Below are 27,138 nucleotides of genomic sequence, written 5' to 3'. Positions count from 1 at the left end.
GCTCCTCCATTTCAGTAGAGAATTGTTTCACATCCCCCTCCACATCCTGGTTTTCCCCTCACTTTCCATCCCTTCTCTCCCACCCTGGCCTGCAAACCAAGCAGAGGAGCCTGGGTTTGCCCCAGAGTTACCCACTGGACTGGAATTCGCTTGAGCGCATATGCAGCCGGATTAGTTATGTGCAGAAAGCTGCCTACTTAGGCGGTTTAACCTAATTTCCACATCACTGGCTTCCTTTTTCAGCTCAGTGGAGTTGAAAACACAGGGGCCCTGCTTCCTATTTCTCTCCAAGTACAGGATTACCTGACAGGGGAGAGAGGGGACATGTCCCTCTGATCCGTACCTGTGAATTAGCAGGGGGTGGGGTACGCCCCTCACACCTCTGGTCGGGCTGAGGGTGCAGGCTGTGTGTGGCAGGGCTAAAGAAGCCTGTGGCACTTCCCCAACCCTCCACCTTTCACTAGCCGCCTCCCAGCTCCGCGAGCCCTGGGCCACGAGGAGTGGTTCACACCCACCTCGCCATTACACCATGGGTCCAAGCTCGAGGTGTAGCAGGTTTAAGCATAAATGTCACCAAAGCTGGCGGAAGACTGTTGTTCCTCAGACCAAGAGGCACCCTGAGTACGCCATGGCCCAATGGCTTTGGCCTCTTCCCCAGGTGGGAGCGGGGCTGGCAGGCAGAGCCCTTCCCAGGGCCTTCTCCCACCCTCCCGTGTCCTCTCGGCTCGGGGGCCGCAGCCCCCGCCGGCCTCGGCCCCCCCATGGCCTCAGGGCGGCAGGAGCCAGCGGGCGCCGGCATTGCCTCTTACGGGCTTCGAGTGGCACCGGAGCTCAAGATGGCGGCGAGGGGTGCCGGGGTGGGATGGGGGGTCCCTGCACCCCCGCCCCCTTCCGCCAGGAGGCGGCCCGGGCCGGGGGGGGAGCGCGGCGGGCGGTGGCGGCCCACCTCGGGCGGTAGGAGGGCCCGGAGCGGCGGCGGGGAGGAGGCGGGGCGGCCCGGCAGGTGCGGGCGGAGCGGGGCGGGGAGCGGCGGGGCTGCGCGGCGCGGCCCCGCGGGGCTCAGAGCCCGGCGCCGGTCCGGATTAGCCCCCGCCGATGGCTCCCCCGGGTCTCGCCACCCGCGGAGGGGTGGCGGCCCCGCCGGGTGGAGCGGGGCGGCCCGGCGGCCGCCGGTAAGGCTGCGCGGTGACGCCCCCGGGGCCGCGGTGGGCCGGGCCGGGACTGCCCGGCGGCAGCGGCGGCAGCGGCAGCGGCGTTGGCGCCCGCCCCGGCCCGCAGCGCGCAGCGCGGCTCCCCCCCGGCGCCCAGCCGCCGCGACGGGATCGGCGGGCAGCGGCGGCGGCGGGCGGCGGCGGGTCCCCGAGCCGGGGGAAGATGCTGCCGGGGTCCATCCAGATCTCCGGGGAGACTCTGTCGGGGGCGGAGATCCGGGACATCTGCGAGAGCCTGCGGGAGAACTCGGTGCGGCTGCTGTCGCTGCGGGGCTGCCAGCTCTCCGAGCGGGACTTTGGGCACGTCTGCCGGGGGGCGGCCGAGTCCCGCTCCCTGGCCCAGCTCAACCTCAACCTGGGCATCGTCTCCAACATCAACCGCGTCAAGCAGCTGGCCGAGGCCCTGAAGACGAACCGATCCGTCCAGTCCCTCTTGTGAGTACAGCGGAGCGGGGGGTGCCCCTGGGCCCCCTCCCGGGCGGGGACGGCTCTTTCAGGGGCTTGCAGCTCGGGGCCAACCCCTGAATTTAAGTCTTATAGGAGGAAAAAACGCCCTTGATGTTGCAGAGGGTAACCCCTCGCCCTTCACCCGGCTGGGAGGGAGCCACCTCTGCCCCCGCCGGCTGGGCATGGCCCTGGCTTTAAGTCCGGCCCCTCCAACCTGGTTGCCCCGGTGCTGGGCGCTGCCCCTGCCCCACTGGCATCCCCCTGCACTCCCTCGTCCTGGCTGAGACAGGAGGGCCACCGTAGCAGCCAGCTGATCCTCGCAGCAGAGGTTTTCCTGCACTTTTTCCCCATCTGGGGTTAGGATTTGTCATCCTCATTTCCTCTGCTTCTCCCTCTGGCCAGGTTAGTTAGCCCCCAGGAAGAAGGCTCCATAGTAATTTTCCCTTTTACCTGCACAGCCTCCACGGGAGTCCCCTGACAGATGCAGGCTTGGCCCTCCTCAACCCTGCTCTCTCCATCCACCCCTCACTGGTGGCTCTGGATCTAGGAGACTGCATGCTGGGTGATGAAGGCATCAACCTTATCTGTGGGCTCCTGCCGCCTGACGGGGCCAAGTCCGGTAAGCACCAGGGGCCGTGGCTGCACAATGACCGGTGGAGCTTTCACATAGAGCAGATGCATGCAGCAGTAAACCCTCAGCCCTGGAGGAGGCAGGCTGTGTATTTTGCCTGGGCTGAGGGATTTGTTTCCCCAACTTAAGCAGAAAAGCCAAGCAACAGAGGAGTGGTGCCCTTGGGCAGGCATGCGCTTTCTGCTATTGATCTGTCCTGCTTGGCAGTTTGGAGCTCAGGGACCAACAGGTTGCTTCTGGTTCGTGGCAGGAGCGTTTGAAACTGGAGGAGGGGACAGCTTGGACTTTGAATTTATTATTTTGCATTTGCGTGTTGATAATGACCGTAGATAAATATATGGTGTGCCCCCCCACCTCAGCATTTGGATTTATTGCCAGGGCCTGGGAATTGTCCCTGCTTGTGGGTGCGCTCTGTATGTAGTTGCATGGTCCTAGCCTCAGTGCCACGACTGAGGTCTTTGCAGGGAAAGATCTCTGGTGGTTAGAGGCCAGTGGGCCAGTTAAGACGAGAGCTGGCATGTGCTGAGGTAACACCACCCTTCTCTTCTGACTCTCAGAGTGCTTTCCACCTCTCTCCAGCACCTTCTCCTCCATGTGCTCCCAGTGCCACAGATGCTGTTATCTGTGCTGGCCACCCCTTGCAGGTGCAGGCTTCAGAGCCTACTGTGGCTGTTACCTCTCTCCAACCTGTCACCTCATGCCACCTCCTTCTTGTCAGTCACCTCACACACCCCTTACTTGTTTCCATTGTATTTGCTATTCAGGGTAAGCAGGACACAGGTTGGGTGAGCAGAGAAATGGGGCAGTCACAGTGTGGGTAAATGAAGGGCTGCTGCTGAAGGCAGTGAAATATTTCACTGATCAGTGAAATATGCATTGACAGTTGTCAGAGCAAACCAAACCCTTTAGCGTGCCAGAGTACAGAGGACACAACTCAAAGCCATTCTGGTTAGCTGAACTAGTTTCTCTGAGACCACCTTGGTGACCTTAAGGCTCTGGTTTGGCTTCTCTCTCTTCTCCAGGCCTCAAAGAGCTAACGCTGAGCGCCAACCCAGGTGTCACAAGCAAAGGCTGGGGACGCCTGGCCATTGCAGTGGCTCACAGCTCACAGCTCCGCGTGCTGAACCTGGACTACAACCCCCTAGGTAAGCTGAGGGCCCAAGGAGGAGGAGCAGGGGCAGCTGCACTCCTGCCTCTCAGTGTTTGTGCAGTTTGAGCCAGTGGATGGCTGGGGACCAAGCTCTAGAAAGGCAGTAGAGCATCACCAGCAGGATGGGGCAGCTTCTTGCATAGGTGCCTTCTGATCCCCAGCAGCAGGTTCACCCTGCCAGGCGCCTTTGGCTTCAGGGAAAGCCAGCCTTGCTGCTCTGCTTGTGTGGCCACGTGCCCTGCAGGGAGGCGCAGAAAGGAGGCTGTGCCTTGCCCACTCCAACGCTTTTGTTGTCACGTTTGACCCTCCACATCTTCCCTGTTCCTGAAGCCCTGGGTGCCGATGCTGGCTTGGCAGATGCAGTATGTCCCCATGCTCCCCCCTTCATCTTCCCAGTGGAGCAGGGAGGAGGAGGAGAGCCTGGCACTCGTTGCCATAGAAACCAACTCTCTCCAGCTCTGCTGCAAGGTGGTGAGGAGGAGACCAGGCCATGCCTCCCTGAGCATCAGCCGGGTGCTCCCCTTTTCACTCTGTCTGGAAACAGAGCCTCCCTCCAGGTCTGTCTGACCAGGTACCTCCTCTTGGGCAGGAAAGGCCCCAGGGTGTTACCTGACAGCAGCCTGGGTTTTTTTCCAAGAGGGGGTGTCACAGTTTTATGGTATCTTGGCACTCGTTGGGAATGTCAGAACATGCTGGAGTCTTGCCTCTTCACCAGCATCAGTCTTTAATGCTCCTAGTCCTGCAGTATCCACCCCCAAAAGTCTGCCCCCTTTTCAGGGAGGCAGTCCGTCAGCTGGTACAGAGTCCTCTGTCTGGCTCCAACCTCCCCCTAGACCGAGGTATTCAGTTCCTTATTCTGCATCTGGATGCCTTATGGGACTGTTAAAGGCCCTCCTGTCCTTGAGTAGGAAGGAGTTTTGGGAAGATACGGTTCCTTGGGGAATAAAACCAATTTCACTGTGTTCGTTCATGTTCCCCCTGATAATCAGTGACTGCTCCTGTAACCACAAAATGGTGCACCTTTACCTTGTTCCTTTTCTTAGTTAACAGTTGTTTCTTTTTTTTCGCCCCCCAAGGTAACTGAGATTTGGAGGTTGTCTGATGGCAGAAAGAAGGCATATGGTATTACATGAGGGAAGGCAGGTACTCCTGACAGCCTCAGTTTGCTTTTCCCACAGGTGACCAGGTAGCAGGGATGCTTGCCGTCGCTGTGGCCTCCAGTCGAACCCTCGAAGTTCTGGACTTGGAGGGAACAGGACTTACCAACCAATCAGCTCAGGTATGAGAGCCTACAGTTACTCTACAGCATTACTGACATCTCAAGGGCATATAAGTCTTGGCTGTCTATAGAGGCCCTAGGACCTATACCTGCCTCCATCCCCATGCCCACAGGCACCCCCTTCCTTCCTGTGCCCAGGGGTGCTGTTGCCTTCCCCTGGATCTTTGCATTCAGCCACAAGAGGAGCTCGTAAGCCACAGCTCTGACCTAGGGCTCCTGGATCTCCCTCAAATCAGCAGGGAGAAACATGCAGCTCTATCTGTAGTTTGGTTTTTTTGGAAGAAGTAAGGGATTGGACTTGTGACTGAGGATCAGAGCTAAAGCTCTGTGGACAGACAGGGGCCAAGGCTTGGTAGCACAGGCTCTCCTCTCAGAACCCCAGCTACCAGCGGTAAGAGAGGACTAACCTAGATATGTGGCAGCAACAGGGTGCAGAGCAGTCCCTTCCTTTTTAGATAGAGCCAGGAAATCCAGGCTCAGCTCTTTCCATAGAAAGATGGGAAGTCCTCAGGTTCTCAGAAAGTATGGCAAAGGGAGATCAAGGCCAAGGGAAGGTAGAGGTAAGAGAAGGGCTGGAGTTTGCAGGGAGACAGAGTACTGAAGTTCTTTCCACTCAACCTAGCTGCTGTTTGTGCTACTTGTCAGCCTGTTTATCTCGCTCTCCACCCAGACCTTGCTGGACATGGTAGAGAATTACCCCACAGCCCTACGGACACTCATCCTGGCAGAGAACAACATTAGTCCCGAGCTGCAGCAGCAGATCTCTGACTTGCTCTCAGAGGGTGAGGAAGAAGAGGAGACAGAAGCTCGTGAAGTCACAGCCAGGGAGAAGAACCCCTGGATCTGCCAGAACAGTAAGAGCTCTGGGACCAGGGCTGGGTGCAGGGGCTGACAGGCAGGAATTGGGGTGTCTGGGGTGTTTCCAGTGCCACTGGTCTCTCCTGATGGGGTTGGTGAATGAGACCTGTCCCTTATCCCTGTGCACTGGAATCCAGACAGCTTCCAGGCATGACCTTCATGTTAAATAGCGTTGGGCTGAGCCGCGCTTGGAAAGGCAGCCTCCAAGGACAATGCGGCTGCTGCAATGAGTGGAAACAGTACTTCAGAGGCGTTTTCCCTGATGCTGCAGGAACGAAATCTTTGTGCAAAGTCTTAAAACTCAAGGGCAGGAGCATTAAAGATCTTGGGAGCCTTTGCCAGATATCCTAGCCAAAACTCGTGTCATTCCTCACTGCTTCCAGAACCTCCCTGCAATCTGCACAGCATCAGCTATTCCTATCTCTGCGTCTCAAACGTGTGAAGGGTTAGCCAGGTGCCACAGCCCGTCTGTTGCTTGTAACAGAAAAAAAGGTGTATTATGGAGATAGTAGTAGCCTGTTGTGTATTGTCTGTATATATGATATTATATATTGTCATGCTTACTTTGCGATCCTGATGGCTTGGGTTTGGGGTTTTTTTACCTTTAGTTGTCCTTTGCTCTTCTCAATTCTCATATCGGACTAGCAACAGACAAGCACAGCCATTCTCTGGGCCTCAGAACATCTGGATCCTCATTTATTAGAGCCATAAAAATCCTTTACTGACAGCTCTGGCCAAGTTTTGGATCTGGTTTCCAGAAACTGATCCCCAAGATAGAGATCCCACGCAGCAGTTTTCAATGTACAGGACTCTGGCTCTGAAGCACAGAGCTACTAAAGATCTCCTCCCTCATATCCACGAAAAACCAAATTTTTTTTCTGTTTAAAAAGGCTTCTGGATGGGAAACTGGTACCCTGCCGAGTTTCCTACTTGCTCTGCGTGCCCATTCTCCTTGCAGCTGATCCACTTGGTGTGGGGAGAGTCGCAGCGTTCCTGGCTGTCGCTCTGTGCCATCACAGAGAGCCAGCAAGCTGCCGTCATGTTCCCGAGGCGGGCCGAGGAGGGCTGCACAAAACCTTCCATTCATGCAGCACAAAGTCAGGATTTCCAGGCCTCTGTTGCCATAAAATGGCTGCTTGCCTGCTGTGCTCCCTGCTCTTGGGAAGGCAACACCACCGCCCTACATGGGTTTGGCTGGCTTGCAGCCTGCCAGCCCATCCCACCTGGGCACTTGCTCTAGCTCGCCCTCGGTGAGTGCAGATCTAAAGGTGTGTGCAGGGCTGGGTAAGGGCATGGCTGGGCCACCACAACCACTATCACCTGCAAGTGGTTCAGAGCTGATGTTTCTCTCGGCAGGCAAGATAACAAATGCAGATCCCCACCCTGGAGCTCTCACTGCTGTGCCTGCCTTCCTCCCCTCCCCAGACATTGATTCTGTTCTGCTGCGTGGCCAGAGTAGACCTAGTTACGACTTAAATCTCATAGTCCTCTCAGCTGTTCCCTTCCCACCCTGCGGTGCTCTAATTCCTCATCCTCACCTCTGGGTCTGGAGTACAGCCCCGTGCTCTCTGCTAACCCAAATGCCTCATGGTTTTCTCCCTTCTCTCTCCACAGATTCCAGCTCCCAGATGGTCCTGATGACGTCAGGTCTCGGTGACAGCCTCTTAGCAGAAACAGAAATGTAGCTGGGCTACCCTGCCTGCTTCTGCCGAGAAGAGCACTGTGCCCGCCAGGGGAGCGTGTGTCCACCAGCCCCCCGCACCTCCGGTGGGCTGCCCTTGCTGTCTTCTCACACATTTCACGTCCCATTGATGCCTCCTTCAGCTCCCTGAGGGCCGGAGCCCGGTCCGAGCAAAGCTCTACACGCGTCTCTGTGTTGTCACACGCCCCGTCGGCCGCTTGTGATTGTCCAGTCACTGCATGTGTAGCTGGCACTGCCCTGCCTCCCCCCCGCGCCCGGCGCGGGCTGTATTTATTCAGATGTGTATAAGAGATGTTCTTTCTATCGCTTGTACTGCTGTCGCGATCAGAGTTTTATAAAGGTCACCGAGGTGGCACCACTCGTGGCGGCGTGAGCCTGGGTCACTCACTCAGCGCCCCGCCGGGGCAGGCTTCTGGCAGGTACGGGCCGGGCCCGGCGCAGGCAGGAGCGGCGCGGCGGGCCCGGAGCGCCGGCAGGGGGCAGCAGCGCCGCGCCCGCGCTGCCCGCCCGCCTGCCGCCTTTCCTCGCCCCTCGCAGGGCGACCGGCTCCCCGCGGCGCTCGCCTTGCGCGGGGGGAGGTCGGGGCTCACCCCGGTTCGCTGTCCCGGGGCCTCCCCTCGGGCCGGAGGCTCTCTGCGGGGAGCTCGGCCCGACCCGGGCGAAGGCTTTCGCCCGCACCAGCGCTGCAGGTTTCAGCGCTCCTACAAGCGGTCCTTGCTGGAGCAAGGCAAGGAAGATTATATTTCAAAGCTCAGATTAGGCTGGAAGATTAAATTGTGGCAGCAGCTGCAACTCAAGGGAACACAGAATAAAATCATTAATTATGGGGACAAAGAAACAGGAAACTCTTCCTGGGTTACCCTTTGCCAGCGCCTAGGTCAGAAGGGCACAGGCAGCATAACTTCGGAGATGGAAGAAATTTCATCAGAGCCCTCTGACCTCTGCAGCACCATTTAACATGAAAAGGAAACGCTTCCAACTATCTGTATCGGCATCTTCCAGGAACTTCCTCTCATGTTTGGAGGACTTCCTGTCTGGGGTATGCCCAAGCAACCCCAAGCCTCCGTCCCCACATAAAATAAAACCACAAGATACCGGCACTAGAATTATAAAACTTACAACCTCTGGGAAGGGGGGTATGTTACACATTCCCACATAACTCAGCTACTGAAAGGGAGAACCAATACTCACATACAACTCTCCAAGCTGGGGCTTCAAGAAAACCAACAAGTATTAAAAGAATTAGCTACACCTCATCCTACTCTAGATCAGCACGTGGAGGTCTTTGCCAAGACACAGATCAGACGGAAGGACAGCCAGCAAAATACTTGAAACAGCATAGGCAGAATTTTATGAACAACACTGAGGCTGCTTACAGCACAAGCTTTACTGCAGAGGTTTGGACAAGCCTAGCCTTTATAGCCATTAAGTAATGTGAAAATTGCCTACGTTGTGTTTTAACATTTCTCAAACTTGCCTGGTTAAATAATCTGCCCTTTTTTTAAGCTGTTGTCAGCTTCCAAGACAAAAGTGACAGGAGTACTGCTGTGAACAATGGATTCTGGTCTGCAGGCTCAGTCTGATCTTTGAGCTGACAGTACATTCAGACCCAGAGAGCAGCTTCCAGAGCTTGGATACAATTACAGAACACTGCCCATCCCACACATCACTCCTTGCCTGGGACTATGCCTCTTCTCCACCACAGATGGCTTGATTTGCACAGGCACCTTGAACCAGGCTGCTGCTGAAGTGGGCACTCAGGATGATCAGTGAATTCAGAGCCTCCTGGAAAGCTCACAGAATTGCTCACCCTGGGAGAGCTAATGGGTAGCCAGTGCAGTTCAGCAGACTCAGGACACTATACCGCAACAGGCTCTGCTCCCTCACATGCTCAGGATTGGTCCAGTCTTGGTCTTAAGCAAGAGAGAACGCTATAGCCATTAGCACTTACTTTTAAAATAGTTTATTTCTGGTCTTAAAATATACATCAGTTTGAAAATTTCAGAAAAAACCACATTAGTTACAGATTAACAGTCTGGAGTTGGGACACTGAAAGTGGGGTCAGCTCAAGGCCCCAGAGCCAATACTGCTGGCGGTGAGGAGTGCAGAGGGCAGGCACTGTGCCTGCCCCGCAGAAAAGGGGTCTGCTCCTCTGGTGGCCACTGCTCCTCCTCAACCTCCGCCAGCAGCCTAATGCTGTGAAGTGAGGCCTTGGGCACCCCTTTGCCACCCCTCCATTTCTCCACTGGTTTAAGTCTGCCTTGACCAAAAGCAGAGGGAGGCTGGCTCTGCCCAGCACCAGCTGCTTCAGCAAGAGTGGGTTTTGTCCCCTGACTGGCATGCCAGGATTCAGGAGAGATAGGGCTGAGCCCCAAAGGGTAATGCCTCCCTCCCCCACTGCCCAAGTAGCTGTGCTGTCCCACAGGCAGGCCACCAGCAGCCTCAGAGCCAGAGGAGCTCACTCAGTGAGCATCCAAGCCCAGGTGATGGCTGTGAGGCAGGAGCTGGCAGCTGCTGCAAGTGCAGGCCCTCAGCAACACAGCAGCAGCTGAAATGCAGTAGTGGAGCAGCTGATGAGAGCAAATGCAAGGACCCCACCACCATCTTCAGGGCAGGGGAGATGAACGACCTGCAGGCTGAGCGGCAGCTCCCGCTCTCAGCACCAGCCTGTTTGCACAGGTATCAAGCGAAATACTGCAGTGAAATACTGAGTCCCACCTCCCCACCAGAGGGTGGCATCCAGCTCACAACTGTTGGAGGTGGGGAACAAGGTGAGCGGGTAGGCAGCAGCTCCTAGCCAGGGTATGTAAAGCAACCTACACAGTGGCCAGAGAGGCCGGCAGCTCCCTTTCACAGGCCCTGGAGCCTCCAGGCTCGAGCTGAAGCCCTGGCTGGCCCCAGCTGCAAGCTGCAGGCCCTTTGCAGAAAAGGGGGGTTGGGGAGGGGAGCAAGATTCCCAGGGAGCTCTTGGCTGCATATCTTGCTGTAAGTATATAAATGGGAGCTCCCTCCTGAACAGAAGGCTGCTCTCCTACAGCCCAGTGAAGAGCCCTCATTGAGTAGGATGGGAGGATAACACAAGCCCAACTCAAAAAACAGACAGCAGGCTGAGGACAGAGCCAGCAAGGTTTGAGGGGGGCATGGCACAGGGAACCAGGCTGTTCTCTGCCTCACACCCCCAGGGGAACCAAGAAACACCAGACAGACGAGGGCACAAGACAAAATCAAACCAGGATGCCTGGGCTTTGCAAGCCCTCAAAAAAATACCTACATCTACAGACCTCTTCCCTCCCCACCCCCGCCCCCCCAACAAGACACTGATCACACAAGACTGAGAAGAAAAGTCACACAATATCACGCTACACTAGGAAAAACACGCAGAGAGGCCCTACCCAGAAGGGAAGGCCCCAGAGAGGCGCCAGAGCCAGCCTGGAGCCCCCCAGAGAAGGGGGCGTGCGAGGAGACCCTGGCAAAGGGCTGCTGCCGAGCCGTGAGGTAGTGCATCTACAGGGAGCAGCTCCTCAGCACGCTGCCCTTGCAGCCCTTGCGGCCCTGCACCCAGCCCTGCCCAGAAAAGCCCGGTAGCGTCCTTCACACCTTGCTCGCCTGGGGCAGGACCTTGTTCTTGAGTCTAGAGGGGTTTCTGCAGGCTGAGGCCGGGATCAGAGGGAAGCGCAGCTCAGAGCTGAGCCTTAACACACCCTCAACGCAAGCATTGCACCGGCTGCCAACGGCTGTGCCTGTTTATGCAGGGCGGGGAGAAAGAAAAAACAATACACCCCAAAACCAAAGGCTTGGAAAGAAGAAAGAAGCCCACCCAAGAGCAAAGCATCAGCACCGTTCAAACAAAACAACAGCACAGAGAGCGGGGGAAGAGGTGTGAGGGAGGAGACACACAAACACAAACCCAGTGCCTAGCAGGCAGCGTCTCCCCGAACCACCTCGGCAGACGGCACCAGCATCCCTGCATTGCCTCAGTGGGGGCCGGGTGCTGAGTCCAATGCAGGAGCCAAGCGATGAGGACCTGCAGAGGCAGATTCTGGAGAATCACCCAGAGGGCAACTGGGGGAAACAAAACCCAGCAGAAAAATGAGACACCAGCTATCCCAGCACATCCCCAGAGGCTCACAGCCATCCGCTGGGAGAGCCCTCGTGCCCCACTCATGGCCTCTGGGGGTTCCCCAGGAATCAGACACCATCACACAGGCACTCTGCCCTGTTGGCACAAGTTAAAAGAGAGCAGAGCAGCTGCGGGCAACCAGCATGAGAGCACTCAAGGCCTCAGGTACCTGAGTGGGAAGGGGGAAGGAAGAGGCAAGCATGAAGAGGCACAGGCACCAGGACGAGGGGTACCAAGAACGAGCTCCGGTACAGGCACCAGTTGAGGCTGTGAAGAGAGCTGCGAGTGTGCCAGGGCAGTGGGTGTGCTTCTGCACACTGTGTGTGCTAGTACTGTGGGTCTGAGGTGCCAGGGAAGGGGGACCTCAGCTCTTCCAGGTAGCAAAACAAGAGAATAAATATAAAATTTCAGAGCAGAGCCCCCCACCCTGTGAGGAGAGTACTAAGGGAGGTCTCTCCCTCAGAAGGTGGACAGATGGAGGCATCCCACAGCTCCGCAGCATGTGGCTGCTTCTTGCCCTGCCTCAGCTGAGAAGGTTGCCCTGCTCCTGGGCTTGTGTCAGACTGTCCTTGCGATGTAAGTGGTGGACCCCCATCCTCTTGGGGCTGCGGTGAGGCCGACTGTAGGGTGGCTTGACCCTGCCTTCTCCACTTTCCTCCTGGGCACCTCCTTGGTTGCTCTCCTTGCTTCCCTGGAGCAACATCTGTCTCTCCTCAGCTGGGCTCTCCGGCAAGCCAAGGTCCACATAGTCCTTGTGCTTCTCTGGTGAGGGGCTTCCAGGCTCAGCAGTGCCTCCACCGCTTTCCTGCAACAGCTTCTGGGCTTCATCCTGGGAGAAATCCGTACCATAGTCTGAGGAGAACTGGCTCCTGCGGGCTCTGGACTCGGTGCTGTCTGTGTCCACACTCGAGTCCCGGCTCACCGTCCAGCTGCAGCTCTGCGCAGACTCCTCACCATCTGAGTAAGCCGAGGCTGCTCTACCCAGCTCCTGCATGGAGCGGCTGAACCTCTTCTGGAGCTCGGGAGCAGTGTCACGGCTGAAAGCTGTGCGGTTCATCAGCACCTGCTCTGAGGTGGGGGGTGCCTTGTCCACAAACATACGCTGCCAGTTGGCAAGCAGGTCCTCCTCTGAGCTGGCAGAGCTGGCGAAGGCGCTGGGGATTTGAGGTGGGCTGCTGAACGGGCTGCTCTGGGAAGAGCCATGAGCCCTGGCTGCTTTGGGCGACTGCTGACAGGAACAGCTGGAGGCCGAACGGCGCCCTTCTGAAGCAGGGCTGTTGGGAAGCGTCCGGTGCCTGTCGCAGCTCTCATCTTCACTCTGTACCAGGCTGAGGGAGATGGCCTGGCGTGTAGCATATGTACAGTTGGGCAGGGGGCTGTTCTTTGGGATCCTTACCTTGTCCTCTGAGAACTCAATCACTTTGCGCCCAGGGTACATAGGATGGGGAGGTGAGGGTGTAGGGTACGGGCTTAGCTTCTCGAAGGCAGGCACCTCCTCTGGCACGCTTTCTACACTGCTCTGTGGCTTGCAGCCACCATTCTGCTGTTTCCCCACATCTCCTCCCTCCTTCCCCATCTGCCCTGCGCTGTTGCAGGCATCAGGAGGGGCTCCACTCATGTCCACATGTACAAAAACATCTTCAGCCATGGGACAGCTGCCACTGCTAGACTTGGCTGAATTCAGAACCAGAGATTCTGGTTTCTCCAAGACTCTGGCAATGACTGAGGTGGGCACAACATCAGATGGAGCCAAGGTGTGGGTTGCCTCTTGACCAGGGCCTGCAGACTCCTGAGTGCTGTGCAAATGCTTATTGACCATGTCCTGCAGCTCATAGGGAAGCTAGGGAGAAGGAAAAGGACATTAGAAGGGGGCTGACACAGAAGCCATTTAGTTACAAATAACCCACCTTTTCCAACTAGCCTTCATGTGCACTTTGTACTCCTTACCTTGACCCTAACATTCACCTACCTTGCCTTGAGAAAAGTACCTCTTTCCAAAGCAAAGCTGCTCCATGAGGGACTAACAATGCTGTCTAGCTGTCACACCAGTCACATTTCTAGGCCATGGTTCACAGGTCCCATTTTGCGAAGAGAACAAGAGAAGATAGCACACAGGCTCCGTCCCCCACGCCTGTGAGCACAGAGGCAAGGCATACCCAGCGCACGCTAGGAAGAGGTCTATCGATCTATGGAAAATCAGCCAGTGGTTGCACCGAAGTGACTCAACAGCCCCCAGTGCTGGGATCCGCAGTGCTCCCTGAATGCAGTAACTGCAGCCATGCTGCCTTGGCAGCCTGCCCACAGACCAGAATTGATGCCTTCCCTTGTTTCCACCAAACATGGGGTTTATTACCAAAGCTGCAGGACTGGGGACTTAACAGGGGGTAAGCACTGCTCCTTGTCCTGCAAATGGTGCTTCTGCTCTCCCCACCACCCTGCCAACCCTCACCACACACATGCACAGCATGAAGTGGAGAGCAGAGCTCCGCAAGTCACTCGGTGGCACAGTAAGGTCTGCCCTATTGCAGCCAGAAGGAAACTGCGTCCAAAGCTGGGGACACACAGCACACTGCATGACAACAGCTGGCTGTGAGGCAGGTTGTCTGCACAGCTGCTCAGCACCAACCCCCCTCCAGTGGCAGCCACGTGGGATGCGGCGCTCTGGGGGGCAGAATTCAAAGCTCCAGGGAGGGGAGACAGCTGGGAGAGAGGTCAAGGTTACCCCAGCAGTAACTGATACACTGACCTCAAGAGTGCTAATTTGAGACACAATGGGGGAGGGTGACATATTGGTCACCTGCTAAGTTAAAAAAGACAAGCACATGGTTTTGCTGAGAGGAACATAAGAAGGGATGGAGACTAGGGGTACAGCAAAGAGAGAGCTGGGGCAAGGGCCTGAATGATACTTCCAATCAAAGAAGTGATGTTACTAATGTGAAAGGCCTAGACTCCATCTTTGCTCATCCTGAGGACAGGATGAGACCCCACAAGGGAGAGTATGAGTTGGTACCAATTTCTGTTCAGGAGGCTTAAAAGACACCCCGAATGCTGCCTCACACATTTCTCCTCAGAGTAAGAACTGAAGCAGGGCCAGACTACCGCTGCTTGACTCCTTATCAGGCAGCATGGCCCTTCCATGTGCCCAGGTGAGGAAGGGAAGAGGACAGAGCAGGGTAAGAGAGAGGTCTGTCTTCCTGCCAGCTCCCATCAGGCACCCAGCAGGCTATCAAATTCAAGGTTACTGTGCTTTTTATAACAGCTCCTGACTGAGCTGTGAAATGGAGCTGGCCTGAAAGAGGAGCTGACAGAGGCTCTGTGCTGCCTTCTCAGGGGGAGTGGGAACAGGAGCCCCCACCCCTTCTATCTGAGACTTAAGGATGAGAGGCCAACAGCCCTACAGAAAAAGCTGGAGAAAGCAAGATGCAGGCAGAGACCATGAAGCCTTCCTCCCCACCTCAGCAGGACTGCTACTCACATCAGCAAACTTGTGGTTCCTGAAGTGGGACTTGTTACACTTGAGCAGCTGTACTGCAAGGTTACAGTCCTGTCGATAGCGTTCCTGCAAGAAAGGGCACAGGTGTGCAACAGTGTCAGACTGGCCCAATCTCTTACCCAAAAAGGCACCACCTGACCAGATGCTGCTTTAACAGAAGTAGGAGGCAACATGTGATGGAGCACTCGTGAGGGCACCTGCCATTCCCTCCTCTCCATACCCCTATGTATTTTCTCACAACTCAGCCAAGGTGCTCCTTTCAACTCCAGTCCTTGCTGCAGGCATGTACTCCATCAGTGTATCAACCCTCTCTCCCTCTGAGGATTTTAATAATCTTCAAAAGTCCCACCAGATTTACTAACCCATCCCAGAGCTCTCAGCCATGCCTGAAGACACTGTCTGATGTCAGGCATCTTTCAGACAGACAGACTGGAGGATGCTGAAAGCAGGTAATAGAAACAAACACTGGATCCAGAAACTTCATTAAATGGTGTAGAAAAGACATCAGCTCCCTCTCAGCTCTAAGTGACCCCTCCACTGGTACAGTCTGGATTCAGCTCAAACCCTAAACTCAAAAGAGCAACTACATCAGACTTGAAGATCAGGTCTTCCTTGCTCAACCCCTCAGACCCTTTTTTGTCTGTCCCTACTGTTGCGTACAGCTCTCACACTTTCATTCACACTGAAGTCATTCACATACTCCTTCACACTAATGACTTTGAACAAGAGGAAAAGCCCACATTCTCACACTTCCACAGCCATTTGCAGACTGACACTTACATTGAGTTCCTCCAGCTTATTGATGGTGGTTTTGGCATCAAGCAATTTATTAGTGAGCTCTACAATCTCCCAGTCCAGTGTCTTGCGGTCCATCTCTGCCTTTTTAATCTGGGATGTAAGAACACCAGGTGTAAAACTCCCCACAGAAGAATCTGGCTTCACCACCCACCTCAGCCCAAGCATAGCGCAATGACACGTTCAGCTGGGATACAAAAACTTCCAGACCAGACAGACAGACAAGGGGGACAGCCTGGCTCTTCACCAAGGGAAGGATTCAAAGGCCAAATGGAGCCAGCCACTCCACTAGCTGCAGAGACACCAGATTGAGTCTGAACCTCCTTAATGCAGTATCTCTTCTTGCAGCACAACCATGTTTCCCGCCTGCCCTGGTTCACACGGTGCCTGGTGGAAAGCTAGTGGTTTTGAGCAGTCAATCCCATCCTGCCACTGGCAGCAAAGACCTCTGAGCTTGTGATACCCAGCCCTCTTCTCTGGGGCAACAGAATGGGAATGCTGCCTATAGAGATCCAGCAGTCAATGCTGAATGGACAAAAGGAGTTTTTTTGGCAGGGAGAGGGCACCATCTTGAAAGAGCTTAAGTCTTGCTCTAGTAAGAAAAAGAATCAGTGTAGCTTCACCTGGAGCTCAATTAATGTCCTCCCTAACACAGACAATCTTGACTCTTTAGACTCCCTAACAGTATAGGGCCGATAGAGACCCAGATATAACAGCAGAGAGGTTCAACAGCTCAGAACAACCAAGCCATCCCCTTCTCAAGTTATTCCAACAATGCCCAAGGGTGCTCAGAGGCTGTGACCACCCAGGCCCAGCTGTGCGTCAGGGGTATGGCACAGCAACACAAAAGGGGGTAGAAGACAGTGCTTCCCACATGTGCAATCTCTTCAGGCACCAGTACAATGAGTATTAACCCAAGAAACTCAAGTGCTAGAACCAAAGAAATCTCATCCTGGGCTACATGGAGGCAATCAGCACCTCAACTGTTCAACTTGCCTGCTCACAGCCCAGAAGGGGATGGAAAGGGAGCAAATGAGGCTCCCAATCATCCACATCTCATGCAGTGCCACAGCTTATGGGCACCACTTCCCGACATGCCATGCTCCAGCTGGCTCGAAGTCAAACGCTCTTAAGATGGAGCACTGCAAGCTAGGACCTGCTGCATCTGCGGGCAGCTGCTGGTTACCAGATGAGCCCTTGGCTGGACGGGGACTGGGGCCCCTCCATCTGGGATGGTGTATGTGGGACTGACAATGAAACCAACAGGCTGAGACACGTAAAGAGGAAAAAGAAAAAACACACAAACTAAAAGACGCAACTGCAAAAATCCAGCTTTGGCTGAGAGAGGCCTGAGAGGTGAGCGTGCCCAGCGTGTGCCAGCAGCAGCATGGGGAGGAGAAAGAGAGAGAGAAGGGGAGGGAGAGAAAAGAAACAGCCATGAGTGTTATGAATGCACACAACAAACATACACACACATTGGCTCTGCTCTGACTGCCCCCATCCTCCCAGGATGACCACCCCAAGACTGGCTGACACATCCCTGGCATTTTGAGAGGGACTGAAGCAACATGACGGAATACCATGCAATTATGTTGTGGGGAACCAAAGCTCATGTGCATGACCAAGTAGGGGCCCAATAAATCAAGAAAACAGTTCATGACACCAGCCAGAATGGGGAGTAGATGGTCATGGCCAGAATCTCACCCCTCACCCACTGCCACATCTGCTGGATAAAGCCAGGGCCCCTTCCCTCCTCTGCTCCCTTCCACCTCCTCTCTGTAGTGACTTAAGAGGGCACTTACCAGGGCATGCAGCTTCTCCTCCAGGTCTTGGTTGGTTCTCTGGGAAGCAGTGTAGCTGTTCTGCAACCTACAGAAACAAGACTGTATACATGGGAACGGATCTCGGGCACCTACTCAAGCCCCCTTCATAGCTGCTAAGCAAACCACTGACTCCACAACTCCAGAGAGATTGGTACTAAGACAACCAGGCATATTAATTATGCCTCATCTCTGCCACATAATGGCCTTCAGGCCCCAAGTTACTGGAGGCAAGATGAGGTTGGCTGGGTGAAAGGATCTTTCAGGGGAGGGTGTGAATGACTTTGAAGGACTCCTCTGAGCTATGCCATGTATATGTATGTGACCAGTGACTGACATTGATTTTTAACTGAGGTACTTTCCAGGTAAAGTGGTGATGTATTTTCTTGCAGCCATCAGTGGCTCCTTTTGCACATGTGGGGTAACCATCCCATCCAAGCTGGATCCTGCCTTACATCCAACAGATGAAGAATTGCCGTTGTTGCCAGCTCCTCTCTGTACTCTGGAGGAAGTAATGGCTGCAGAACCTTTAACCCTCCTACAATCTAGGGGTGCACCTTGTGAGGGTGCAGCCTGCCTTTGATTTACACAACAGGGTGCAGCCTGCCCACATTAGTTGAGGGAGTCTTTCGTGGGAGTGATGTCTCTACCCTTCTCATTTTCGTACCTACGGAATTTGTCCTTGAATTTCTCCAGCTCCTCACGGTTCTGGCCCAGCTCCATCTCCAAGTAGTCTTGACCTGACTCCAGCTCCCTCTCCATCGCCTCCATTTTGTTAGTAACATACGTCAGCCGTCGGCGCAGCTCCTCATTCTCATGCTGCAGTAGCCTGGGGCACACACGAACAAGGTACCACCGAGTGCACAAGGAGCACTCCACACCTCCACCGTGCACAGTGCTGCCCTGCTCTAGGGCCCAAGATCCCACACAGGGGCCCCAGGAAGTCAGGAACTGAACTAGCAGAATACTCCAGCACACACAGTGAGAGGTACATCTCTGTCAGGAGAGGGAGACTCAAACTCTCTTGGAGCAGGGGCAAAGCAGCACATGCCAGCTGGTCAGCCATGGCTCCCAGCTCCCTCTCAGGTTACAGTGCTTGTATAAAGCACGCTAGCCAGATGAGCTGCACAGCTCTAGTGTCCCTCAGCAGTGAATGAAACTCACTCAATAATTTATCCCAGTCCAAGGTAGAAGAGTTGAAGGCAAAAAGAAAAAAAATCATCTCCTCCCCTGTAACTGTTCAGAAGCCCTCACACCTTTAATACATGGTAGGAGGAGGACTCCATACAGCCTTAAGCCCAGAAGCAGAAGCAGTGGGGTGCATTTACAGATGTGATCACAGCTGCCAGTCAACCCCATTCCAACACAAACTGCTCTATTCCTCCCCAGCCAGGACATGTCTGCTGGTCAGAAGGATTTCCTGTTGTTTTTCATTCCTTTGTGCTCAGCTGCTTGAAGAAACCCAGAAGCACAGCTTTCTCCTCAGTATGGCTTGGAGCTCAGTGCTAGCAGCTGTGTGTGCCCCACACCACCACCAGCAAAGGGCTCAGCTCTCACCCTCAGTCAGTAGCAGGCCTCTGCATACTGCTTCTGGTGGCTTACACCAAAACAGTGGCAACAACAAGAAAGGTTGAAAAAAGGCACTCCTCTCTCCACCTGTATAAAAGGCTCCATCTCCTACTTTCTTTCACATCCACCAACTCCTCTGCTGCACCTGCACTGAAGGTCTAGATTCCCTCTCCCTCCAGGGGGAGAAACATGCAAGGCAGAGGCTGGCAAGGCACAGACTAAAGCTCTGCCCACAGGGCCCCAGGAAGACTGAAGATCTGAGAGGAGCCCGCAGGGCCAGTCAGCTTTGCTGTGCAGGTGATACAAGCAGGATGTGAGGAATCAGCACCCACACAGTTGCAGTATGACAGGCATAAAGGGGGAGCAGGACACTTACTTCATTCTTTCCGCATCCGTCAAGGGTTCCTGCACAGGGAGGAAAACAGCTGTGAGATTCTTTCAGAGGAGTTGGTCTCTCACACTGTCCTAAAGGGCACAGTCTTGGTTGCTAGACCCTACATGTGACTCTTCCTTGCCTGCTCTGACAGGTCATGCTAGACAAGCTTAGAGCTATTGGGATCTGTACACATCACTCAGCTGTCTGCTACCAAGACAGACTGTGTGTTCTGGTTCAGGGTAGGAGAGCTAGACTAGAAACCACCACACAAGTTAGGTAACTTTACTCTCCCATGGTGCAATCTCAGCATCTCTTGTAACATCCCCACTTTAGCTGGTGTTTCACCTTCCTCCACATCCACAGTTAATGGGTAGCAGGAATCTCACAGGCCATCATACACTGAGGATTAAATTGTCACCACAGCAATCACAACACCCTTAAAACCCCACAAAATGAATGAGAGAGAATCATTTGGGAGCTGAAAAATGTGTCTACCATTTACACCACCCAGATGGCGCTGTGTAAAGGGTTTCTTTCTGCAGACGTGAAACCAGTCACTGTAACTATTCTGGGACAGCAGAAGAGACACCAAAGGTCAGAAAAGCCTGTGAAAGAAATTAACGTTCTGGACAAGATCGTCAGAGATGGCTGGAGAACTGCAGAACAAGACGACACAGTGCAGTGACATTCCTTTGCACTCTCTGTATGTTAACCCATGAAATGGCTGCTGCCTGCCAGCACAGTTGGTAGAAATTTAATTAGCACTAGCAGCAACTATATTTTCTGTGAAAGCCCAAGACTATGCCCATTTGCACAAAGTCCAAGCTGCTCATGGATTACTTTTGATGCTTGGTACAAACACCACTGTGCAAACCCGAAGTGCTGCCATGCTTTAGATTGTCCATTAAGTGTCACAGCCAGCTTTGGGTGTTTTTACAGACAGCTGTGGATGAGGTTGTTGAGCTGCTAGCTGTATTACAGAAGGCAAACCACCTCAGTCCTGGCCCTAAGATATCATGGGGCTGCTTCCTTCACCAATTCACATTTTAAAATAATTCTTACCACCTGCACACATCCTCCTGTCCCTAAAGGCAAAGTATCAATCCATTCTTTTCTTACCTCCTGACCCCAGATGGCAATCAGTTAATTCATGCAGAATTACCTAGCAACTGCCTCCCCTACCCCACAAATACACACACAGCAGATGCTAGTGGCCAGGAAAAGGGGATAATGTGATTCCTATTAAAACAAGGCAATGGCCCCAAAAGCAGGCTGGAAAAAAGAGAAGGCTTAAAAAGACCTGAAACAGACATCATACACAGATCCAGTACCCCAAGACAGCCAGGAATATTCCAACACCTCCAGACAACAGAGCTGCCTGCCTCCTGCCCCACAGCCTGGAGGGCCTCCAACCTGCAAACCTAGGAAGTTTGCAGTGGGGAGAACAGCACCAGCTCCTGCCTTCCTAACTCCTGGGACCAAAGGGAAGCCGGTTCTTCCCAGTAAGATATACGCAACTTGGAGCACAGCCATGAGTGGCACCCACAAGAGAGCAGCTTCTGGTGATTAAGCACCTACAGCCTGAGGTCTGGGGGCCTGCTCTCACTCTCCCCACTGCCATTACAGGCTAGATGAGATCCCCGTGGGGCCTCTAGCCTTTGTGAGACCCCTGACTGTGAGCCAGTGGCCTTGGCACCTACCTTGTTTAGTGCCAGGCTGAAGGAAGGGGAGGATCTAGATGGGGCAGGCCTCTCCTCCCAACTCCAGAGTGTTGGAGTGGAGAAGGATCCTTTCTCTGGGTAGTTCGGCTCCACTGCATGCTTCTGCCCAAGTTTAGCACACAGATGGTGTGGCTGTAATAGCTGTGAACAGGGACTGCTTTCATCCCTTCTGCCCTCTGCACTGCTTTTCCATGAAGACAGTGGGTGCTGCTGCCCAGAGGATGTCCCTGCCAGCCCCAGGTCTGCCAGCTGCTGCAGCTCATACTGACACAGATCTACTACCCTTGTCTCCAAGGAAAGGAGTTTTTCCTTACTGTTCTTCCTCCCAAGGACAGGTTTCTTTCTTAGTCTGGAGGTTCTCCCAGCCTCCTCAGCACACTTTCTCTGACACGAAGCCATTCCCAGCCCCTCACATCTCTTTGCTGTCTTTCTTCTGCTTGGGAAGGGGGATCTTTCAGTTGCACGCTTGGTTTTGACCCCTTGCAGGTGACCTTCCCCTTGGCGTTCTGGCATGGGGCTTCTGGGGAAAAGGAGAGAGTTCCGGTCTTGTTCTGCTCCCCTGGTCTCTCCCAGTGAGCGCAAGCGGATGGGACTCAGCACCTGCTGGGTAATCTCATCTAAGAATTTCGAGAACTGCAGTTTTTCCTCTGTGATCTTCTCCCTGTGCTTGACAGAGCTAGTGGCACTGCTGCTGCTGTGCTCCGGTGAGCGCTTCTCCCTACGGCTGAGGCAGAGCTGCGGATCACTGTACTTCTGTGAGCCACGACCACAGGAAAGTGTCTCTACTGAGTGGGACTTGGGTAAGCTCTCAGGGCATGGGCCTGTCACACTGGTCTGCTTCAGGATCCCTTTGAGAGGCGGATGTGTAGAGGAGACCCGAAACTTCCCCGGTGTCAGGACTTCAGGAGGCTCTTTAAACATAAGTGAGCGTTCCAGGCTTCCGCTCTTGAAAGAGCAAGGGGGATGGTGTCTTTCATCTCCAGACACTGCAACTGTCTCCATGCTATGGCTCACAAATTTGCTGAGGTGCCCACGACTGCGGTTTGGGCACCGCTTCCCACTTCGCTGACCCATCTTCCCACCACGTGGAAGTGCTGGCAAGACAGTCTGGTTCTTGATATTCAACTCTGCTCTGCACCCTGTCACCTCCTTCTCACTGCTGGACTCCAAGGACCACGATGAGGAGAAGTTCAGGTTGCAAACCCCAAACCCCTCTGCCTGCTTGAGCTGGCCTGCCTCGGTGTAACTAAACCCTGTTTGCTGGTGCAATGGTGTTAAGCCCTTTGCCACCCGGCAAGCTGTTACCTGACTCTGCTCGGCCAAGATCACTCCATCCTGGTCATCACGAATGATGGGTACCTCATGGCGGATCTCACGATGCTGCGGGGGCGCCTTGCGGTAAGGCTTCTTCAATGGAGCTGTGCTTGACATCCTCCCACCTGCGTGGCTCCGAAAGCAGGTTACCTACCAACAGCAGAAAATGCATAGAAGAGAGTCACAGGTGCTCCATCCAACCCTAGAAGTGACCCAGCAGGAATTCAGCTCCCCTGGAGTCCCAGAGCAGGTCCCCATGCAGAGTGCTAACAGAGCAGGGAAAGGATGTGGCCATAAGCCCTGAGCAGCAGCTGCAAGAGAGGGAGCAAAGTAAGAGGTAGCTGTGTCTTTCTCCCAGCCAGTGAGAGCAGAGGGGTGGCACATCCTCTCCCCCCTCTACACACACTCACTCACGTAGTTTGTGTGTGTCCCGATTATATATAGCTAACGAGAACAGACCTCACAGCAGCATATTGATTAGGCTCTTTAGGAAAGGCCTTTTCCAATATGGAAACTGCAAGCCTTACAGGCAGCAGTGACAGCTGGAGCAGGAGTTATTGATCATGTGCTGTCACTGTCAGCAGGGACTATGTGGGAGGAGACTCCAGCCATTAAAGAGCCCAAACCCAGAAGTTTTTGGCTTACACTGGAACCCCAATGGAGCTGACCACAGGATGCTTGTCAGAAGGAGGTACCATACCATTACAATTACTCACTCTGTCAGAAAAGAGAAAGACCACCCCTAAGTCACAGGTGGCATCAAATTAGGGAGCAATGACACTGACATTGGTACCTAAGGTCAGATTTTGCAACATGCAACAGTACTACTAGCAGAGAGACCAGATTAGTCCCTTTATCTGAGCTGTGCTGGGCAGGATTCTTCCTGATGCAGGAGCAGTAGCAGCATAAGAGCAAAAAACGGGGTAGAAGGAGAGTAGCTCTCTTGTACACATGGAAGAATCTCCTTCCCTTGCACTACTTTGGGACTGCAGTGGAGAGCAGGAAGACTTCCCCCCGAGCAACCAGGATTTCAACCACTCCATAGTACACAAGTCAAGAAGTCTTGGAGATGCCAAGCAGTCCCTGCAGAGCCCAATACCAGACTTTCCCCGATGCAACATATGCATTGTTCAAAGTCCCCTTATATTTGAGGTAAGCATCCACTTCTCCTTCCCCTTTCCCTTGCTGGATCCTGACACCGATCAAGTCTAGCATCTCTGCAATCTTCAGCACCCAACCTGCAGCACCTCAAAGAGAAGGACCTGCCTCAACTCAGATCACCCTCTCCCCTCCTCTAGAGGCAGCGTCATTTGACTCCCATTCACATACCTTCAAGGCAGTCAATGGATACCACTGGGCCAGTGACCTAGCAGACTTCACTTGCTTTGTGTTTTGGCCAGTGGAGTTTTACATGTCAAGTGTTTAAATGGAGCCCCAGGAATTCTCTCCAATTCTCACCCACTCTTGCCTAGCTGCATCTTCTTGACGCTTAGACCAAGTCCCCCAGGAGGACTGGCAAGTGTGAGGTGTCTGCACCAAGTACAGAGTGGCTTCAAACCACAAAACGCTTTGTACTTCACAGGAACATCTGCAAACTGTCCTTCACTCTGCTAAAAACACAAGCTAACAAAAGTTAGTGCCTTTCCATAGACATGAACAACTTTCTAGCACTAACCTGTAAATCTCCACCACCAGAATGCTGGAAATTCCCCCTTGCTGCAGTCATTCCCTCAAGGTACCTTCTGCTAAAAAGACTCAAGTAGGCAAAGAGATCCCTAATACTTAAGAAAAATCACATCCAGCATACCGAATGCACATTCCCCTGCATTCCCAAGCAAAACAGATGGGTCTGACCTGCTAGGAAGGCATTTCCCCTTTTCAAAGAGGAATGCTGAAGTCCTGACCAGAAGCAGGTTTGTCAACATTGAACCATAAAACAGGTGATCTAGGGAACTCTTCTGTCAATTCCTGCCAGGCTAAGGACAGGAGATGTACATGGAGATATCCCAAGCTGAAATCACAGTCATTTCTCTAGCCCACAAGGAACTGAACACTTACCAGACAAGGCTCAAATTCAAAGCCTCATGAAGCAGGGACACTCACTCAAATGCCCTGAAGAGGAGAAACAAATAGTTTAGCATCCATCAAAACAACCAGTTTGAAAACTCACCCCACAGATATATAAGAAATAGGGAATGTTTATAGTCAAGGACAACTGGATGCCCCAAACCACATTAGATCTTCCAAAAGTAAATGAAATTATCTTAGAACAGTTGGGCCACACAGCCCAGCAAGAGCTGGAAAGGCACCAGTAAGGGCATGTCTAAGACACTGAGATAACTGGGACCACACAAACTCAGAATTCATGAAGCAATAGCTTCAAGGAAGCCTTGGTTCCAGGAAGGACTAAGCAAACCTCCTGTGAAATGGGACCCTCCCAGCTAATCTTCCCCACTACTGCAGAGGGATGCTACCTGTGAAGCCTTTGGTACAGAAGTTTGGTAATGCTAACAATTACCTCACTCGTCCTTTTAAGTCAGGGCTTCTCTTCTACAAATAAGCTGGCAATTATCAGACTCTCATTTGAGCCAAAACATTACGTCCTCATACCTACAGCTGTGATAACCCACACTTCCAGGAGTGAGGACAGCAAGCTACTCTCTGGCTTCCAGCAAGCAGCGTATCATGCTCTATGTTGCTGCTAACAGGCTTCTGTAAAATAGCATCCAACCAACCAGTGATACAACACAAGTTCAGAAACAACTTTCCTCTCTGTTCAAAGGCCAGGGTACCCATCACTACAGGAAGAGAATTGGGTTGATCTGGGAGCCAGCTGTAAGAGTGTAGCTTTGTGGCCATCACTGCCACTGGTACAAGAGAAACTGCAGTGGAGCCTTCCCTTCCCTGATGCACTTCTGCTGCCGTGCTGCTTTTTCCCTGTCAACAGCACCGAGGCCTGGGAGGCAGGACAGAAGCGTGAGGTGTGGAACAGTTGTACGCACATGGGGAGAGACACATTGGAGGTGAATGGAACAGGCAGGCAACCAGGACCACGCAAACTCAAGCTTTGCCAAAACAAACTGAAGAGGTGCCCTAGTGCTGGCCCTGCCCCAACAAGCTGTCTGGCCCCTTTCCTTACTACAATGCTATAGTCGCGTCTCAACTAGCACAGGAGAAAACAGCTTCACAACAGCATAACTACTCTGCAGGGCAAACCGTAAAGTAGGGGAGGGAGAATGTGCACCTTGAGGAAGGATCAGGCCAACATAGTTTGAATCTGCTTTTCCACCAACTCCCAGCAGGAGCTGGTTCAGCATCAAGGCAAAACCATGAGCCACACAGGCTGGTAGACAAGCAGAGGCTTCCAGGAACAGCTGCACCCATGGGTCCACACATGTTTCCATTGCAGAGGTGCTCAGAACAAACATGCCAAAGGCCTCCTTGTCTCTCAGCACACCGTTCCTCAGGCTCAAACAGGACTGTCCTGCTTCCTACCCCAGAGCCAGCAACTATTCTACCTGCCATCTCATCCCCACCTACCTGGAAAAGATACTGGGATTTGAAACCTGCCCTTATGATCTGAGAATTTCCAGAGACACTCAAATACTCACAGTGCCTCCAGGCAACTTTCCCTCAAACAAGGACTTACAGATTCAAAGTGAGGACGTGTCCAAACATTTCTGGCCGCTTGTCTCCAAATCAGCTTTCCCCTGTCAGCATCCAGCAGCATCTGGCCAACAGCTCCTGAAACATGAGAAAGGAAAGTTGGTGTCAGTCACCTATCAGCACAACACATGGAAACAGCCAGGCATGCGCAGAGCAACCCACAGCCAGGTGCCAGGGCAAAAGTCAGCAGCAAACTGCTGCACCATCAGGCTACTGTCTAATGCCAGGACCCTCCAGTGAAATAAGCTCCTTGTCTTCACTGTGTCCCAGAAAAGGAAGGCCTTTTAACCATCTCTCCACTGAGCAGGATGCCTGTGCAGACTAGTAACTGACCTCTGAAAGGCAGCTGTTTTTTCTAGATGGCTCCAGGGGTCACTGCTTCCCCACCGGCATTCCTGCCCAACACCAGGAATCCAGCCTCTGTCATTCCGTTCCAACCCCTGCCACACCAACCTAATTTTGTTCTGCAGATCTCCCCACACTGAACAGCACAGTTAAGCCCTCCTGGCCTACGATACTTGAGCATCCTTTACTACCACAGAGAGAGAATCCCAAGGTGGCAGATACTCTGCAGAATAGACGGACCTTGTGCTCCAAAGCAGAAACGGATGTAGGTAACATGCAGAAATAGAAGGCAGCAGTAATTCTGCTCACTATGCTATTCACAAGCCTCTCTCTACGCTATTCACAAGCCTCTCTCTGAAGGAGCTTGCTGTCAAGTCCACATTCTGACTACCCTGTAGAAGCTCAACTTGAGCCTGGAGGCTAGCCAGGAGGTAGCTCTTCAGCTATTCAAATTAGCACTGTAATACAAGAGGAAACTTAACCTCCTGGTTCCTTTTATCTGCCCTTTCCATCTCTGACCTGTAACGTTCCTTAACATTTACAATCCTCTTCCTAGCAGTCTACAGTAGCTTCAATTCTACTGTCTTCTAGCTACTACCCACTGTAGTTTCAGTCTCATTTCTAAACTCACTGAGAGTTAC

General features: G+C 53.5%; 2 protein-coding genes across 3 annotated transcripts in view; one reads left to right on the top strand and one right to left on the bottom strand.

Moving 5' to 3' along the window:
• The first annotated feature begins 1,004 nt into the window (after nucleotides 1-1,004).
• LRRC73 (leucine rich repeat containing 73) lies at nucleotides 1,005-7,642 on the top strand. Its single transcript, XM_074925761.1, has 6 exons — nucleotides 1,005-1,646; nucleotides 2,117-2,277; nucleotides 3,312-3,434; nucleotides 4,618-4,718; nucleotides 5,389-5,572; nucleotides 7,191-7,642. Exons 1-6 carry the CDS (start codon nucleotides 1,375-1,377, stop codon nucleotides 7,259-7,261), a joined length of 912 nt encoding a protein of 303 aa, XP_074781862.1. The 5' UTR covers nucleotides 1,005-1,374; the 3' UTR covers nucleotides 7,262-7,642.
• Nucleotides 7,643-9,225: 1,583 nt separating this feature from the next.
• TJAP1 (tight junction associated protein 1) overlaps nucleotides 9,226-27,138 on the bottom strand; it is a 41,828-nt gene continuing 23,915 nt past the window's right edge. The window contains exons 3-12 of one of the 2 annotated variants that reach the window (XM_074896956.1): nucleotides 26,136-26,230; nucleotides 24,545-24,598; nucleotides 22,478-22,636; nucleotides 19,452-19,480; nucleotides 18,174-18,335; nucleotides 17,489-17,555; nucleotides 17,006-17,035; nucleotides 15,672-15,779; nucleotides 14,874-14,957; nucleotides 9,226-13,238 (exon numbers count right to left, since the gene is read on the bottom strand). In XM_074896956.1, coding sequence (XP_074753057.1) covers nucleotides 11,922-13,238; nucleotides 14,874-14,957; nucleotides 15,672-15,779; nucleotides 17,006-17,035; nucleotides 17,489-17,555; nucleotides 18,174-18,335; nucleotides 19,452-19,480; nucleotides 22,478-22,603 — 1,923 coding nt within the window. In that variant the 5' untranslated portion in view covers nucleotides 22,604-22,636; nucleotides 24,545-24,598; nucleotides 26,136-26,230 and the 3' untranslated portion in view covers nucleotides 9,226-11,921. The remainder of the gene's footprint in view (nucleotides 13,239-14,873; nucleotides 14,958-15,671; nucleotides 15,780-17,005; nucleotides 17,036-17,488; nucleotides 17,556-18,173; nucleotides 18,336-19,451; nucleotides 19,481-22,477; nucleotides 22,637-24,544; nucleotides 24,599-26,135; nucleotides 26,231-27,138) is intronic. The other variant, XM_074896957.1, reaches the window with a different exon arrangement.

Source organism: Athene noctua, chromosome 1, assembly GCF_965140245.1.
Source record: "Athene noctua chromosome 1, bAthNoc1.hap1.1, whole genome shotgun sequence".
NCBI classification, from domain to species: domain Eukaryota; kingdom Metazoa; phylum Chordata; class Aves; order Strigiformes; family Strigidae; genus Athene; species Athene noctua.
The sequence above is the reverse complement of the archived record's forward strand: the minus strand, read 5'-3'. Positions and strand labels throughout refer to the sequence as shown.

Bases quoted from the DNA above. Each gene is read 5' to 3' on its own strand.
- LRRC73 (XM_074925761.1), top strand. From the start codon at position 1,375: ATGCTGCCGGGGTCCATCCAGATCTCCGGGGAGACTCTGTCGGGGGCG. The intron at 2,278-3,311 runs GTAAGCACCAGG...TCTCTTCTCCAG, and splicing joins GCCTGACGGGGCCAAGTCCG to GCCTCAAAGAGCTAACGCTG. The intron at 4,719-5,388 runs GTATGAGAGCCT...CTCTCCACCCAG, and splicing joins TTACCAACCAATCAGCTCAG to ACCTTGCTGGACATGGTAGA.